Source organism: Artibeus jamaicensis, unplaced genomic scaffold, assembly GCF_021234435.1.
Source record: "Artibeus jamaicensis isolate MK-2021 breed Jamaican fruit bat unplaced genomic scaffold, CSHL_Jam_final contig_354, whole genome shotgun sequence".
Classification (NCBI taxonomy): Eukaryota; Metazoa; Chordata; class Mammalia; order Chiroptera; family Phyllostomidae; genus Artibeus; species Artibeus jamaicensis.
This window is the reverse complement of record NW_026521803.1, coordinates 45,954,003-45,970,498: the sequence shown is the minus strand read 5'-3', so window position 1 is coordinate 45,970,498 and position 16,496 is coordinate 45,954,003. Positions and strand designations below refer to the sequence as shown.

At 61.9% G+C, this 16,496-nt stretch overlaps 2 protein-coding genes across 6 annotated transcripts in view; one reads left to right on the top strand and one right to left on the bottom strand.

Moving 5' to 3' along the window:
- MBP (myelin basic protein) overlaps positions 1-2,960 on the top strand; it is a 62,764-nt gene extending 59,804 nt beyond the window's left edge. Inside the window, 1 exon segment of the mRNA XM_037145872.2 lies at positions 1,549-2,960. Coding sequence (XP_037001767.2) covers positions 1,549-1,593 — 45 coding nt within the window. The 3' untranslated portion in view covers positions 1,594-2,960.
- Positions 2,961-6,332: 3,372 nt separating this feature from the next.
- ZNF236 (zinc finger protein 236) overlaps positions 6,333-16,496 on the bottom strand; it is a 68,509-nt gene continuing 58,345 nt past the window's right edge. For all 5 annotated transcript variants that reach the window (XM_053664255.1, XM_053664257.1, XM_053664256.1 and 2 more), the window contains 5 exons: positions 13,968-14,096; positions 11,837-12,025; positions 9,693-9,822; positions 8,790-8,966; positions 6,333-8,144 (listed from right to left, as the gene is read on the bottom strand). In XM_053664255.1, coding sequence (XP_053520230.1) covers positions 8,020-8,144; positions 8,790-8,966; positions 9,693-9,822; positions 11,837-12,025; positions 13,968-14,096 — 750 coding nt within the window. In that variant the 3' untranslated portion in view covers positions 6,333-8,019. The remainder of the gene's footprint in view (positions 8,145-8,789; positions 8,967-9,692; positions 9,823-11,836; positions 12,026-13,967; positions 14,097-16,496) is intronic.

The following is a 16,496-nucleotide window of genomic DNA, read 5'->3' as shown; positions in this document are numbered from 1 at the left end:
TAACAAGGGCCCATCAGTCCCAAAATCCTTCATGGAAGGTGGCGGCTGAGAAATTCTCAACTTTCTATAGAGCTCAAGGGAAGCTCCAATTTATGAAATTAAAACACATTTCACTTAGGACAATTTTAATTAGATTTTACTGCCTCAAAATTCATCACCTGGCCTATTACAGTCACATGGCGGGGTGAGTGACATGGAGCAGTCACGACAGATTAAAAAACCCCCCTGAGACTGAGGGCACGAGGCAGGTTGCGGGGGAGGCGGGGGGTGGGTCTCGGTGGTTGAGACTGGGCCGTGTTTTGAGTGCATTTACGACTGTGCTGGGCTGCAGGTGGCCCTCGGGCTGCAGGCTGGACACCCCAGCTCTGAGAGCGACAGCACCAGCCCCCACATCAAACAGGGATGGGAACCCCACCTCTGGGCGGCTCCCGGTCGGCAGGCAGGAACCGGGGCACAGTAGGCAAAACCGAAAGCAACGGGCCCCCCGGTTTTAACTGGCCCAGGAGCCGGGGGGGACCCGGCATCTCCCAGGGAGCCCTGGGTTCCCCTGTGGAGATTCAGAAAGCGGCGAGGCTCGGCACACTCCCCAAGGGCAGCTCCGAGGGTCCGCCAGGCTCACCCAATGATGGCCACAGCCCCCCGAGGCGGCTTCCCGAGGGCCACGCTCGGGGAACACAGAGTCGGACGAGGCTGCCCTGGTTCACTGCTCACCGCCCTTGGGGAAGCAGCGTCTCTCACGCCTGGCTTGCTTCCTTCCCTCCTGAAGGACGCCTGTGAGAGATCAGTCCTTTGTCCGTGACCAAAGGAAGAGGGGAAGGCAAGGAAAGAGACTAACACTCGAATGCAGGAGAAGTGCGTCGCCCACGTCCGCCGAGAGAACGTCTGAGTGAGGACCTGTGCCGCCTTCCCCGGCAGCCGGTGCCACCGCCACCGCCACCACCACCGGCACAGGCGGGCCGCACACCACGGTCTGCGTCTCAGTGGCTGACTTTTCTCATTGTAAAACTGTGTTTGTCGAGAAAACATGTCCCTTTATCATTTTGAGACCCAGACCCTCGAGGTCTGCCTGTGGCTCTGTCCGGGTGAGGCCGATGAGGGCAGCCACACAAGGGAAAAGACATGCGTGACCGTGTGCGGTTCAGCGGCTCGTGGATCATCTCCAGTCCCTGCAGAGGCGACAGGGCCCCAGTCGCTGTTTGCAGACCGCGTTCCTCGGTCACCTGGAATTTCTAGCTAAAAATATAAAAGGCAGTGCTCACTCAGAGCGAGCGCTGAGCCCGGAGACACAGTGTTGCCAGGAGGCGCCAGCTGCGTCCTGGGAACTGAGTCCCCGTGGCTCCTCCTGTGGCCCTTGAAGAGGCGGCACTTGGTGAGGACGGACGTGGGGAGCAGGGTGACCAGTTGCTTCTGTGTGGCGTCCTTTCTGGTCACAGAGCCCCGGGACGGGGAGCCCGGTGGTCTGTAGCCAGTTCCCCAGGAGAGGAGAGCCCGGCGCGGACAGGGCGGGCGGCCCAGGCCCCTCCCCTAACGCTGTGTTTCTCTTCTCAGGGGGGGCGAGACGGTCGCTCCGGGTCACCCATGGCTAGACGCTGACGCCTGGCTCCTGTCCCCGAACCCCGTCCTCGGCTTCTTAACGCACGGCCCCGAGATGTTAACACGGCCCCACCCACCCCCAGCTTCTAGAAACGACCTCTCACCCAATGCCTTGGACTCCTGCGCACAGTAGGGTCAGGCACACCGCGCCCTACTGGCATCTCCGTGGGTGCGCACAAGCACAGAACACGTCTGCGCTCCCCACTTCACGTCTGAAGACACTGTCTCGGAGCTTTGTTCCACGGCGGCGTGCCGGGTGCCCGCCGCCCCTCCACCCTCGGACTCGCTGCACAGGCTGACCTTTCCTGGCTTCTGGCCCTGCTGTGCGACACCGCTGTGGACACGAACACGCGTGGGTGGTGGGACTGGCGACCCCACGCCCTTCGGTTCCCTTCCCTGCCCGGTCTCACCTCCTAAGGCCCCTTCTTTGCTAACAGGACTAGGCAGCGAGTGGCCTCACCCCACGGGAGCTTCTGTATGTGAAACGCAGGTGGGCAGCTTGGAGGAGAGCAGGGCGGTGGCGCAGAGGGCCCGGCGGGCTGCTCCCGCGACGGGCGGCTGACCTCGTGCGTGGCAGAGAGGGGACGGTAGCAGGAGGGCTGGGCCGTGGCCTGGAGCAGGGAGCAGGCGGGGACACAGCGGGGACCAGAGTGGCCCCTACGAGCCGTCACCAGAGCCCGGCCGAGAGCTCGGGGAGACCTGCACAGAGAGAGTGGACCGGAGGAGATTTCGGAGTGCCACGCGGTGCCGCCCGGTCACCGGAAAGCCGACCGTGACCGGGGGCACGCGCAGCATGGCGGTTCGCGCTGCAGACACTAACCCTCCCGGGGGCGCCCCTCGGCCGGCCTCCCGGGCTGGGCAGGCCGGCTGGGCTTTGCTAGGGCTGCCCACCCCCGCCCCGCCCCCGACCCTGTCCCCGCCCCTGCCCCTGCCCTCTGGCTGCGCCCACCAGCCCGAGGCTGCAGAAGCCGTCCCCGAAGGTCCCTCTAACGTGCGCTGACACCCCGCCCGTGACACACTGACTGCGTTGGCGTTGTGGCGCCCCCCTCAGCCTGCCTTCAGACGCCCCGTGGCCCCGTCCCCCTAGTGAGCAGGGGGCACGACCCCACAGGCCCCCTAATCCCGTCTAACCCTGACCGTCAAGTGTGGGTTTGTATAACGTCCACTAACACACAGCCTCAGCGACAGCTGGGTGACCAGACAGAACCGCCTTTGGGACACCGCCACCCCCTCGCCGGCCCTGCACGGCCTGTGTCTGAGCTGCTGCCGGCGGGGGGGGGGGCCCACACAGACAACACCCCAATGGCAGCCACGGCTGCCACGGGACGTGCACGCTGTTCTTGAACAGTGACGTGAATAAACTTTTAATGGTGCTCGCGTGGTGTCTTCCTGTCATTCCGGACCTTGACCCTCACATCTGAGTTCACGTGGGCACCAGCCGCGTGGTCCCCGCACAGCTCCAGGGTACCTGCTGGCAGGTGCCTCACTGTCACTTTGCTGACCCGGTGACGAGAGCGGCGGAGTCGGGGTGACCAGGGAGGGAGGTCACGAGCTGCCTTTGACCCCACCCCCAGGCGCGCTCAGCAGTGGGGCCCACCCGCCTGCGGGAGCTCAGACGACCCCTTCCGCCGCCTTTTCCCCGCACACACACTGGCAGCCGACTTGGTCATTTTTGTTGGTAGCGACTTTGGTCACAAGACCTCACTACTGGAAAGAGCAGCTGAAAAGACTTTTTGTTTCACTTTTGACAAAACCACAGGCTCCTCTCAGGCCCAGCAGTGGCCATGGGACTCAGCAAGGCCCAGCCCCGGTCTGGGTGGAGGCCGGGACCCGCCCATCCCCCCAGAGTCCCCACCGTGCGCGGCCAGGCTCACGGTGGCTGGGAGCCCATGGCGGCCCCTTCCTCTTTACTCCTCTGCCCCGCCCCCCAGGCACAGGTGTCTGGGAGACCATGCCAAGAGAGTCCCATTTTTAAGTGGCTGGTGCCAGGACTCCGCTGAGCTGGGTCCCGCCGCCCCACGTCTGAGACGGGCACCAGGTGCTTGCCCCAGCGTCCTGGAACCTTCCCCGGGAGGAGCATTTCAAATCGTTGAGGCCACCCACCACAGAGGGAAGTCACCATGATCTGATCGCTTGAGAAATCCCCTGCACCCGCCCATATTTAGCGACTCCCCGAGCCCCCACGCCAACAGGGAACCAGGGGGACGGACTTCCTGGCAGCCCGTCCGAGGGGGTCCCACAGTCAGGTCGTGCAGCCCTCTTGCCCGAAGTGTGCAGAGCCCTCTGTTCACCCCCGACGGAACCTCGGCCGTGAACGGCCGGCGTCTCCAGGTTGAGAACTGCCTTTGAAAAGGGTTAGACGCTGCCCTGTGACCTCACCCCAGGGGCGCTGCTGGGTGGTCCGGTGTCCCTCAGCTTGTGGATGGGCACACCGGCGTAGCGAGTGACTGCATTCCAGCTCACGTCACGTCGCCCTCCAACACCTCGCAAACGAGAAAGTGGGATGTGACCTGGAGGACAGAAAGAGACGTCCTCGCAGTTTGCCCCCGTGTGCCGGGACGCAGTGCCGGTTCAGTGCCGCTGCGCAGCTACCCCGACCACGTCCACCTGGAAACGGCTAGGACTCCCCCGAAGCCCAACAAGTCAACATGCAGCAGCTTCAGAATGGTACAAAAACTACTTTTACTGTTCTGAAAGTCAGCACGGTGGCCTTTGGCGTAATACCCATTTCTCATACAAAATTGGGTTAAATAAATACTATCCAATGTATAAACAGACCATGGGACAATGCCGGAGATAAAAAAGAATGCTTCTGTACGTTAAAAAATGAAGTTTTCTTCAGTGGGGAGTCGAGAACGAACCACTGTTGTTTGAGAACTGGCCAGACGGAGGGCCGGTCCTGACCGGACGTGGAAGCCTCCCTGCAGAGACGCGTCACCCAGACACACAGCGGACCAGCAACACCTCCCACGGTCACGGGCACGGTCACCGCCCACTGCCCCAGCACTGGACGCCCACTTCTCAGCCTGTCAGCCGCCCCCCCCACCTGCACACTGCACCGCAGCACCTGGGGGAGGGCTGGGCGTGGGGGGGCGGGCTCACTGCTGCACATACGAGGCCGAGCGAGGGGGCACGTGCAGGCCACCGATGGCCACACGTGACGCCGGGTTCAGGACCCTCCCGAGGCAAAGGCGGGGCTTTACCAGGTCACTGCCCCCACCGACAGGTCTGCTTGCCCCACTGTTCAAACCCGAGGAGGATGCGACTCGATTTTAAAACGCTGGCCCCGGCAGGAATGAAGTGCGGACGCTGGGCCCTGGCGGCCACGTGGCCCCTTTGAAATTCTGCTCCCGAACCCCCCAAACCCCTGCGTCACGGGGACAGAGAGGACGTGGCCGAGAGGAAGCATCCAGGCCACGAGCACCAGCTGTGCGACGTGGTCGCCGCCACACCTCCCAACAGGTTTTAGAGGAGAAATTAACTGGCAAGGGTCGGTTAACTGTTCTTGGCAGTGGGGGGGGCACTGACTTTCAAATCAACTTCTGGGGGAGAAATGTGCGGAGAGCAGGCGTGGCATCCCTCGAAAACCTGAACCAGGACACAGGCGCAGAGATCTCGCGTGTTCTCTAAAAAGAGGTCACAGACGTCCGAGTGACCGTGTTTCTGCCAAAATACGCACCAGCTTCACAAGCCTCCTCTCCTGCAGATGGGAACCCGTGAGCATTGAGACCCACGGTGCCACGCAGAGCCTTGCGCCAGCACCAACACATGCACCTCTCACACGTGCACCTCACGTGTGAGTGCAGAAGCCAGACGCACTGGATGCGAAGGTACAGCACGAATTCACCTTCAATACGAGCACCAGACACGACACTGTCCTGAAGGACGGTCCCTGGTCACACGGGGACGCTGGGCGGTGCTGAGGTCTCTCCATGAAAAGGAGCCCTGGAACTTCCCCATCAGGACGGTTTCCCACATGCCCCCGGGGTCACAGGGGTTGGAGGACACGGGGGACCCCCCTGGGCCCCCCACGCGCGTCCGAGCACGGCCACAGGCAGGCGGGGCGGAGGCCAGCGCGTAAGGGCCTGGCGGTCACAGAATTTGCCAGGGCAAGGGGTGAGGGGGGCTTTCCCTGTCTGGACTTGACAGAGGAGAAGAAAAATTTCCACTTCTCTTATGTTACGAATGATCTGAACTTGGAGTTCATATGCCCACCTTTCTTACGTTAAAACTTTAAAAGAAGAAAGTTGCCCTCACTTCCTAACTTGCTGCTTTATTCACCGCAGTTCCAGGACAGAAACGCTAGCCTGGGACAGTTCTGCACACACAGCTGCCCCTCCTCCCGGTCCTGCTCACGGAGCAGGCCCGAAGCCTCCTGCCCGCGGCCGCCCAGGGCTGCGCAGAGCGTCCTTTTCCGGACCCAGTGCTCTCCAGGGACGCTCTGCACAGAAGCGGCCTTCGCAACTGGAAGTAGAGGCAACGAACAGCGCGCTACCGTGTGTTCACCTGCTGATGAATTGAGGGTGCTCACAAAGTGGACTCGTGACAGGCTTTTTCTTTTCTTTTACCAAAACAGGAGGAGGCTTCGGATTTACCTGGCGAGGCCCTTGAACAGGCAGTCGGCCGGCACAGCTCAGCGGGCTGTGGTTTCTGCACGATTCAGAATTAAACAAACCCCTTTTAGAGACTGTCCTGAGATGACATTTAATGCTAAAAACAAAATAAATAAACTAGCAATAACAAAATCTTTTTAAAATTCCAATAGGTGCAACTTTGGGGATATTTGTTCACCAAAATTAATCAACATTTCTAAAATATTTTAATACAAAATTATATAAGAAAGTGCATTAAAAGCAGAACTTCAAAACTCTGGCAACATTACAATGATCCGGAACACACTGACCGGAGCCAGCTGCACACCGACGTTCGAGGAAAGCCCCCGGGGATACAGTGAGTCCAGTATCACAAGAATAAGTCAAATAAGGCTTTTTTCCCTTAAAAAAATATACAGTACACAAAGCAGTTTGAAAAAAGAAGTAATATTATTTAACAGTTTTCTGACTTAAATATTTTCACATAACAAAACTTTTATATCACCATCGATGTTACTTATTTACATATCCAAAAGTGAACGAGAACAAACAAATCCGAAGACGCCTTTCAAAAAAATGAGTGAAGAGTCTCTTTCCTCAGGGACCTGAGATGAGGCCCCCTCTTCACATACAAAGTCCATACGACGCTCGTAGTAAAACCGCTCTCTTTGGAAAGCAGGGAGGCAGAGAGAAAGTAAAGGCAACTGTCCCGGGGAGAACGGAGGGCCCTGGCCAGCGTGGGGAGGCCCTGCCCGCCACCGAGGCGCAGGCAGTGCCCGTCCGACACGCTCCCTCTGGGACGGGGAGGGGTGGGCGAGTGGTCCTATTTACAAAATATACCGTTCGGCCACACAGAGGCCTATATCCGCGTGCATGCACGCACGTATATGTAGAACATATAAATAACTGCGCAGGGGCGTGCACCGAGGACTCCGTCTTCGGAGTGCTGGAGGAGGGCCGCACCCCTGCCTGCGCGGTGGGTCTGGTGGGGGCGTGTTGGACGTGGCACCGTGGATGAGACTCGAGGGTTCCCTGAAATAGACACACACCTGCTGGTGCACCAGGAGCCGCACGTGTCCGGGCCGTGTCCGTCCACGGCGGACACTCCCCTGCCGTGGCGCCCAGGGCCAGGCGTCTCCGTCACTTCCCATCTGCGACCTATGGCTTGTGCTTTCTGCCACGTCGGGCCCGCGGACCTGAGGTCGGCCACGCAGTGTGGACCGTGGTGTCCCTGCTGCTCTCCGTGCCGACGCCGGAGGCTGCCTTCTGGTGACTACTGATTAGGTGTCGTGGCGGAGAGAGAATGGGTCCAGCCATCTCTCAAGGTATCATTTCCATTAACTCACCACAGGCTAAAACGAGTCCATTTCCACTCACTCCACAACGCACAGAACGAAACACGGGGGCCCCCCCGGCCCTGACGTGTCCCGAGCCCTGTGCGCCGACCTGACGTTTGCTCCGTGAGCAACGCTTCTTAGAACAGAAAGCACGAGGCAGTCGGACCTCTCCCGCGGTCAGGGCCACGGCCTTTGCTAACACAAAGAAATCACAGCACAACGCCGGCAGGCCCGGTCGGCTTGAGGGGGCAAGACGCACCAGCCGCAGAGTGAGCGTGGGGCCGCCCACTGCGGTACCTGAGTTCAGTGATTTGCGGGCGAGTGAGACTGTCCCCCACTTTCCCTCCGTCTCTGAAGACAATGATTCTTCGGGTAACTGTGGAGCTGAAGGCTCCTGTGACGACTCATTTGACACCTGAGGCTCCAAAAGAGAAGCTCCCAGGGCTCCGTCCTGCGGCACGTGGGGGCCTGCTGCGGGGACGCGGAGGGAGGTGCCGTCAGAAGACACCGGCCAGCGCCTGCCACTCGCCCGCGCTCTCCGGCACCACCTCCTCCAGCTGCAGCGTCTGGCCCAGCTCCTCTGCACCCTGCTCCCGGGCACCGGCGGGTTCCTGAAAGGCTCCTGCAGGGGACACAGAGCACAGCAGGACCCACGTTTAAACAGGGATGGCCCGCGGGGCTGGGACAGGGACAACGGCTATCTGGCTCGGCCGTGCACGCACACCCGTGGACGGCCACACAGCAGTGACAAGCCTGTCCTACTGACGGGAGGCAGCGGGAGCCGCCGCCCTGAGTCTCCTCTCCCTTCACGTCCTCAGGACACGGGGTCCTCCCCCTCTGGTCGCCTGCACACTCCTGCGCCCGTCACCCCTCAGGCTGCCGAACGCCACTCACGGGCCACACCCTCCCACGCCGGCACAGGGCCTCCAGCAGCCCTACTGCTGCAGGCCGTCACCCTCTTTTCGCCGAGGCCAGAGAGCGCCCAGCTTCTGGGGGAGACGGCGGTGGGTGCACGGCTGCAGTGCCCCACCCCCAACGTGAATGCGTCACTGTGGACACAGAGGCCCCGTCTGTGGACGGGCAGCCTGACCTGGCTCACTGCGCACTGTGGCCGCGCCTCGCACTGCAGGCCGGGAAAGGGGACTCCTCACAGTCCCTGAGGGGGGGCTGCAGCGCCGACAGCGTGCCGGCCGCTCGGGGACGCACAAGACACTACCGCTGGGGGACAGGGCCGCGGGGCGGGGACCGCGGGGCACACGGGCCTCACCGGGGTAGCTGTGTGCCCGCTTCACGTGCAGCTTCATGTTGCTCTTCTGGGTGAAGCCCATGGCGCAGCAGGGGCACCGGTAGGGCCGCTCACCCGTGTGCTTCTTCTCGTGCACCTGCAGCGCGCTCTTCTGGTTGAAGGCCTTCTCACACAGCGTGCAGCGGAAGGGCCGCTCCCCTGGGGGCGGGCCGGCCGGTCAGCGGGGGCGGGGGGCTGCCTGCCCACCCGGGGTCCCAAGGGTCACCGTCGTCACGTCCTTCCCGCCCCAGGGCCCGATGGCCACCCCGAGGTGACACAAGACGAGCTAACCCAAGGCTGGTGGCCGTCCCGAAGGGCCCGGAGGCAGAGTCTCCCTAACCTTACAGAGCCCCGGAGCAAAGACCCACAGGATGTACAGGACGCGAGACCACCCGCGAGAAGCAGGTCTGGCCACTCATGCTCGAACGGTGTCTCACTGCTTTCGGGTGGACCCAGACCCTGACAGGTGGAGGGAAGTGGCCCAGTGAGGCTTCTGCTGGGCACGGAGAGAGAAGGCCGGCAGGTCGCAGAAAGCCCAGGGGCTAGGAGCCCGGCCTAGCGCAGGCCGAGGGTGCAGGGGCAGCAGGCTGCGGGGCAGAAGTGGTCTGCGGGGGTCCTCGGGACAGCTGAGCAGATGGGTTTCCATGTGAGCAGCGACAGAGGGGCCAGAGGTCGGGATGAGACGGACGGGAAAGCCAGCGGGGAAGGTGTGAGGACCGGGGTGAGGCCAGGAAGGAGCAGCTGTGGGACTGGCCCCAGGGAGGAAGTGGCAGAAGCACACGGCTGCGTTGCCCTGGCGCTACAAACCACGGTGTCACGGTGAACGAGAGCCCCACTGCGTCGTGGCCACGTCAGCCCCGGGGCCGGCCGGCGGCAGCCGCTCACCTGTGTGGATGCGGCTGTGCCGCTCCAGCTGGCTCGGCTTGGCGAAGGCCTTCTCACAGGTGTCGCATTTGAACACCCGGGGCTTCTGCGAGCTCAGGGACGGGCCGGCCTGGTGGGTCTGCATGTGCTCCTGCGAGGGGGACACCGAGTGAGGAGCAGCCAGGGCCTCGGGGGGCTGCACAGACTCGGTGGGAAGGAAAAGCACTGGGGGTGCAGGCAGCGGCGGGGATCTCGGGGGGCCCCTCCGATGGCTTCCTGGGGCCTCACAGGTCACAGAGGGGCCAGGCCTGGGGCCTGCAGGGGAAACCGGGGCTCCACTCCGGCCAGTCTCGGGGCCCCCTGCTGCCGAGGACCTGGACAGAGCTCGGCAGGGCTGGCTGGTGTCCACAGGTCGACCCTCCACAGAGATCTGTCTGGCATTTCTCCCGCCAAGAGACCAGGGCTGTGGGCCTGGAGATGCCGAGCCCTGTCTCCGTCACACCACGTCAAAGAGCGACCTGCGCTGAGTAGCCCACACCGATGGGTCACCTGGCTGAAGCCACGTGGGCTGGTCTGTGCTCACCCACCCCCACCCTGGGCTCTGGAGGGGCACGGGCCTGAGTCTGCGAGCCCCCCTCCCCAGGAGAAGGGCCAGCCGCGACGACAGCATCTGTGCAAACCGTCTGCAGCTCTGCACGGGAGACCCGCCGCCTCCTGGCTCACTGACCTGCTCGGTCCGGCCCCCCGGTCAGGCAGGAAGCAGGCGGACCCGCTGCGCCCTGTGGTCCACCTGTAACTTGTTTACTCCCTCCCTCCAGCTGCCCCTGCTCTGGCCCCCGGGAACTGGCCCTGGGCCCCCTGAAACAGGCCAGGCACCGTGTGTGTGCGCGTGTGTGTGCGTGTGCGTGTGCGCCAAGCACTTTCTTATTTTGATACGATGCATCACCAATTTCTCAGCAACAGAGAGTAACCTGTAAGTGCTGAAAGGCCAGGTTGTGTCTTTCAAGTCACATAACACCACCTCAGACCATTTACACTGAAGTTACACTTTACATATAGTAACCGACAGAGTCCGGCACAAATAACACCCGTCCCATTACATAAACTTTTGTCACAAACTCATGAGCACCTGATTCTGGGACATAACAACATCCGCTCCAGCACACCACAGGGTATTTTAGGGGGAACGTTCAAAGTAAAACCGGAAACTATGACACCACATGATCACCCCACCAGCCACACTCAGGCCTCACTTCTGCCGGACCCTGTGTATTAACATGTACCACTCAGGACTTTCTGAGAAGTTTCTAACCATTCGGCTGCACTCCCCCCCGAGAGGGCTCGTTCTGCACCAGAAGACCTTGCTGCTGCTACCATTTCTGCGTTCGGTCGACCTCCTAAGGAAGCGTGACCCCTTACGCCCTTAGGCAAGTGCTTTTATATTCCTCGAAATAACTGTGAAACGTGAGCACCAACGTTCCTCGAGAGATAAGGCAACTGCAGCCATAGATGCCGTGTGATGGGCCAGCGTCACAGAGACCAGCAGGCCAGGCCCTGAGCTGTCAGGGGACGAGTGGAACGCGTGTCGCAAAGGGACTCGGGCCTCCCCGGGACGTCACCCCGCGGCTCCCAGCTGGGCCGGCTGCTGGTCTGCAGAGCACACACAGGCTCCCTGACCAGGGGGTCCCACAGGACGGTGTGGGGGCCACTGGCCCGCTGGCTCCTGAGGACGATGCTCTGGTCACAGGAAGCTGTGACAGCCCCCCAACTGGTCCCTGATGTGGCCTGGAGGCCCCTCCCTGAGCTCACCCCCACCCTCATCTCTGCCAGGGGTGCGTCCCACTGCCCCATCGCTCCTGCCCCCTGCGGGCCACAAACAGAGCTGCCACGCACCACCGCACCGGTCCTGTGCCGATTCCCCAGTGGGTGCCAGTCAGGTCCCCAAAGAAAGTGTGCGGGCACAGCCCCGCCAGCAACTAGGGCACTTCCTGTTCCCCTGCAGCCCACACACGGGCCATCCTCCCCCAGCACCAGACGCGTGAGTGGACGTGCGGTCGGCTCGCCCGTGACTGACCGCCCCGTGGACACACCCCCCCATCCCGGGAGCCCGCCGTCTCCGAAGGCGCGGCTGCAGGGGAGCCTGGCCTTGAAGGCGGGGAGCCTACCTTGAGGTGGGTGGCCCGCTTGAAGGCCTTGCTGCAGGCTGGGCACACGTGGATGCGCTCGCGGCCGTGGGCGTCCTTGCTGTGCTGCAGCAGCAGGGCTGCCGAGGCGAAGCTGCGGCCACACTCTGTGCACGGGTGCAGCCGGCCCTCCTTCTCGGGCGGGGCCAGGTGGGCGGAGACATCGGTCACCTGGGGCGGGTGGGAAATGCAGGCCTTCGCTGCGGGTGCGCTGGTGAACCCAGGGAGGCAGCACAGGTACACAGGCACCGGGCCCAGTGCCCGAGGGTCCTCAGGGCACCGGCGGCGGGTCGTGGTGCCATCACGCCAGGATAGCAGCTGCCACGCGGGGACGCCCGGGGGCCCTGACAGAGCCGGCTCGCAGGAAGATGACCCTGGAGGGCAGCTGGCCAGCTGCTCGCCCCGCCCCGTCCAGCCTGCTCCCTCCTCTGGGCAGCAGCCACTGGTCCCGGTGCCTGCCTGTCGGGGTCGGGGACCGTCTGCCTAGAGAGAGGCCCCCGCGCACCCAGGATCCAGCAGAGGCCGTTGGGCTGTGCTCAGCTTCAGCACCTACGAGGGCCATTGCTAGAAATGCTCTGCTCTGGCTGGAGGCCTCTGTCAACAAACCGCAGCTTACACTATGCTGGCTTCTGATGAAAGGATTTCGTCCGAAATTTGGACCACACCCCTCAATAGGCTTTCTGGTCATTTTAACAAGATGCGTCAATGGCCCAAAACAAATACATAAGACAGGAAGGCTTTCTGGCTCAGTTTTTATAAACAAGAGTTCCATTTTGCAAATAAACATTTGTATGTGACGACTTAGTGAAAGGGAACTATAAGATCAGTGCTGTCATCAAAAATGGAATAGAAAGGGCCCTGGCTGGTGTAGCTCAGTGGGTTGAGCGCGGGCCTGTGAACCAAAAGATCGTGGTTCGATTCCCAGTCAGGGCACATGCCTGGGTTGCAGGCCAGTTCCCAGAAGGGGACACATGAGAGGCAACCATACATTGGTATTTCTCTTCCTCTCTCCTTCCCTTCCCTTTTAAAGATAAATAAATTAGTTTTTAAAAATGGAATAGAAAGGAAAAAAACAGTGAGGATCAGGCGAACAGAGGTCAGGCCAACATGTCACGGGGTCACCGTGTGACACTGTGTCAGGTGTGCGTATCAGGGAGGAAGACGCCTTCCCGGTGAGTCGGACACTGTGGAAACCAGTGCAGTGAGCAGCCCTCCAGGCCGCTCTGAGCACGGACGAAGGCCTCGGACAGGACGAGCGCTCCGCCCTGCTCGCAGCCCCTCGCACACGCCCCTCGCTGTCGGGAGGCAGCCGCTTGAGCCCAGCACCTGTGGTGAGCGGTGAGCAGGCACCGAGTGCGTCCACTGCCCACGAGGACCACGTGTGTGTGCGTCCTGGGCCCTGTGAGCCCATCACTGAGGTGCGTGTGGTCTTGGGGACCGCGCCACCAACACAACCACTTCACACAGTGAAGTTCGGCAGGACCAACAAGTGCTGGGGGGGCCACAGCCAGTCCCCGAACAGGGGAGTGCTCGCCCCCGAGAAGCCTGTCACTGCCGCCGCTCAGAGCTCCCAGCTGCCCTGTGACTTGGGCGGTTTCACAGAAAGAAGGTTTGACTCTTCTGTGTCTGGAGCCGTCACTCACCAAATGTGCTGACCTCCCAACACATGCACTTCAAGCAGCAAGATGAGTCACATGACAAAAATGCCACACACACATGTGCACGTGACAAAAAGGTCACACACACGTGTGCATGAAAGATATGACAACTCCAACCAGTATCAGCAAAGGCATTTGAAGACGATCTACAGAATGAACTGAGTGCAGGTAAAGGGCCACGTGAGGTGTGACTGGGACACAGGCGTGAGAAGACAATGATCACGTTAAGACCTGACCCACACACCACGGCTGCTGTGTCTCACTGCGCTGCGCACTGCCCTCTCGCACCGGCCTCCAGCACGTGCGGCCCCGATGCCCCACAGCGCACCGCCCTTCGCCCCCGGGACCGGCCGCAGCACCCGAGCCGCGTGGCCCCGGGCCCTCCACCCCTGTCCGCCCAGAGTCCCGGCGTTTAGAGCCACCACGAGTGGCTGTGAGTGGAAGTGGCCCCGTACCTGGAAGATCTCCTCACAGGCGGCAGATGCGGGCTGGGAGGTGTGGCTCACGAGGATGACCTGCGGCGAGGCTGCTCCTCCGGGGCCTGAGAGCGAGGGGTCGGCGAGCAAGGCTGGGAACTGCTGGGCCTGCGGACGGGATGGTCACCAGTTCAGACGCCGTCACGTGACGAAGCCTGTGCCAGTTCAGAAGCTGGGCTACAGAGCAGTCACTTTGGAAAGCGAGGGGGTGGGCCCTCAGAAGTCAGCCACAGAATCAGCAACTCTGCTCGGGGGGTCCCCCGAGTAAAGACCTGTGCACGTGGGTTCACGCAGCACTACTCCCGGGGGCGGAGGAGGGACGGCCCACGGCGCCCACCAGGTGGACGCACAGAACGTGGGAGCGACCCAATGAAACACTGTGGATGAGCGCTAAAGAAGGCCGCCCGTGGTGAGCTGAGTGCACGAGGCTGGCCACCACGAGTGCACAGCGCGTGACTCCCTGGACGGAAAACGCCCGGGACAGGCAAACCGCGCAGCAGGCAGGCCGGTCTGTGGCTGCCAGAGGCCAGAGCAGACGGCCTGGGGAGGGTGCGGCCCCAGGGGACGTGGGAGTGACTGCGCACTGCAGCCGCACAAAGTCACAACATGTCCTAAAGTCAGATATGGGGACGGTCACACAGAGCTGCAAACACGCTAACCATCCCTATACTGCACACGCTACGTGAACAGGTGTCCCCCACGGTCTACAGACCACCGCTCAGTAAAGCTGAAAAGCGTGCACAGCGACGTCTGCCTGTGGGATCCATACCTGTAACTGGGCTCCACAGTGCAGACCTCTGGGGGCCTGCTCAGGGCCCAGGGGCACCCCTGCTGCCCGTGACCCAAAAAAGGAGAGAAGGGCCAGGATGGCGGGTGGGAGGGGCACACGGCCAGGGCCCCGGGAAGGTGTCCCCAGCAGAACCCAGTGAGCCGGGTGCCCCCAGGGAAGATAAAGAGCCGAGGAGGGAAGGGGCTCCCGAGAGACGTCCCCCAGCAGAAGGCGCCTGGCCCACCCCTGCCGGGGAGACTGTCCCCGAGGCAGACGCGGACTGGGGGTGGGGCAGACTGGAACCCAGGGACCCCTCAGACGAGCAGAGCCACCGAGACCGACGTGGGGTCTCTGCCCCCCACACGCGCCTTTCGGGGGCGAGACGATGGTGTCCCTCCCAGGGGTGCCCACAGGTGGCCCGCCGTCTCGTCCTGGCGTGAGGCAGACAGAAACGTGCCAACGAGGCCTCACGCTGCCGTCTGCACGCTGCTGTGTGTCTGCCGCTGGCCTCTGCCCAGCCGTGAAACACGCGTGAACCGAACTTAGTAAGTTCCTGTTTCCTCACTTCGGTCATCGAAGGCAAACACGACAAGCGGCCGACACAGGGAAGAACCCGTGTTAGCCCAGGGGCGATGCATTCCCAACAACAGCTACGCTGTTTGAGACTCTTCTCGGCTCGGACGGGTGCATCGAGGAGCAAGGATCCAATTCGGGACAGACGCGTCGGCAGGGAGGGGGGCCGAGGTCCCCGCAGGCAGACGCGGCCGGAGCCTGGGCTCTGGGGGTGTCCCTGCCCGGGGACACTGTGTCTCGTGCAAGGTGTCGGCACTGCGCAACTGGGCGGAGGGCAGCCGACCCCGTGCACCATCTCTCACCACTGCCTGTGAGCCCGGGCGGACTTCAACAGGAGTGCAAGTCGAAACCCCTGGGCGCAACGTGATTTGCCAGCGTAGTGTTAGTGCTTCCAGCGCTGACATCCAGTATTCTTATCACAGGTGCCCCGACTGACAGTGAGCTGGAAGTGGTGACCTTGGCCCACACGTGTGAACAGTGCTGGTCTCTGGTTGGTGTCATTACTGTTTCATTGCCATGCCCGGGACACACAGAGGTGGAGGTCACAGTGACTCTCACTCCCCTAGGGCACGTGGGCCCTGCCCAACTCTGGCCGCGTCCGAGGCTTTGACGCCGTGAGCAGTGAGGGCTGAGAGCGGCCGGAACCCTTGCTGACGTCACGGGGAACCAGCTACCGCTCACTGAGGCCATTCCAGTTGACCACGCCGGGCGGTCAGCATTTTCACTCGGCGTCTTGCGTGGACGGGACACTTCCTCTGCCAGGGGCTCACCTGGAGACCTGAGTGACTCCCTCACTGAGACCGTGGGGTGCCACGTGGGCCCCTCCATGAGCTCATCTGTCAAAAAGCAAATGCTGCCCACACACTGAAACCTTGGGCATCGCTGCGACCGCCCACGAGGCCGACCCTCAGCCAGTCCCCACCGCCCAAGTCCGCACGGGCTCCTCCCGGAGACAGCTGTGCAGTGCGGCCGCAGCCTGAAACGGCACAGGGGTGTGCACCAAAGTGTTAGCCGTGGTCCCCTTGGGCAGGTTTTAAAAAAATGATTTTCTGTATTTCCTGAACTTTCTTGTTTTCCCATTTTTGCATTCAACACGTTACTGTTTTTGTGTCAGAAAAAACCACTCTGACTTTGAAGGAAACCCTCAGACATTTTGACTCCGGGAA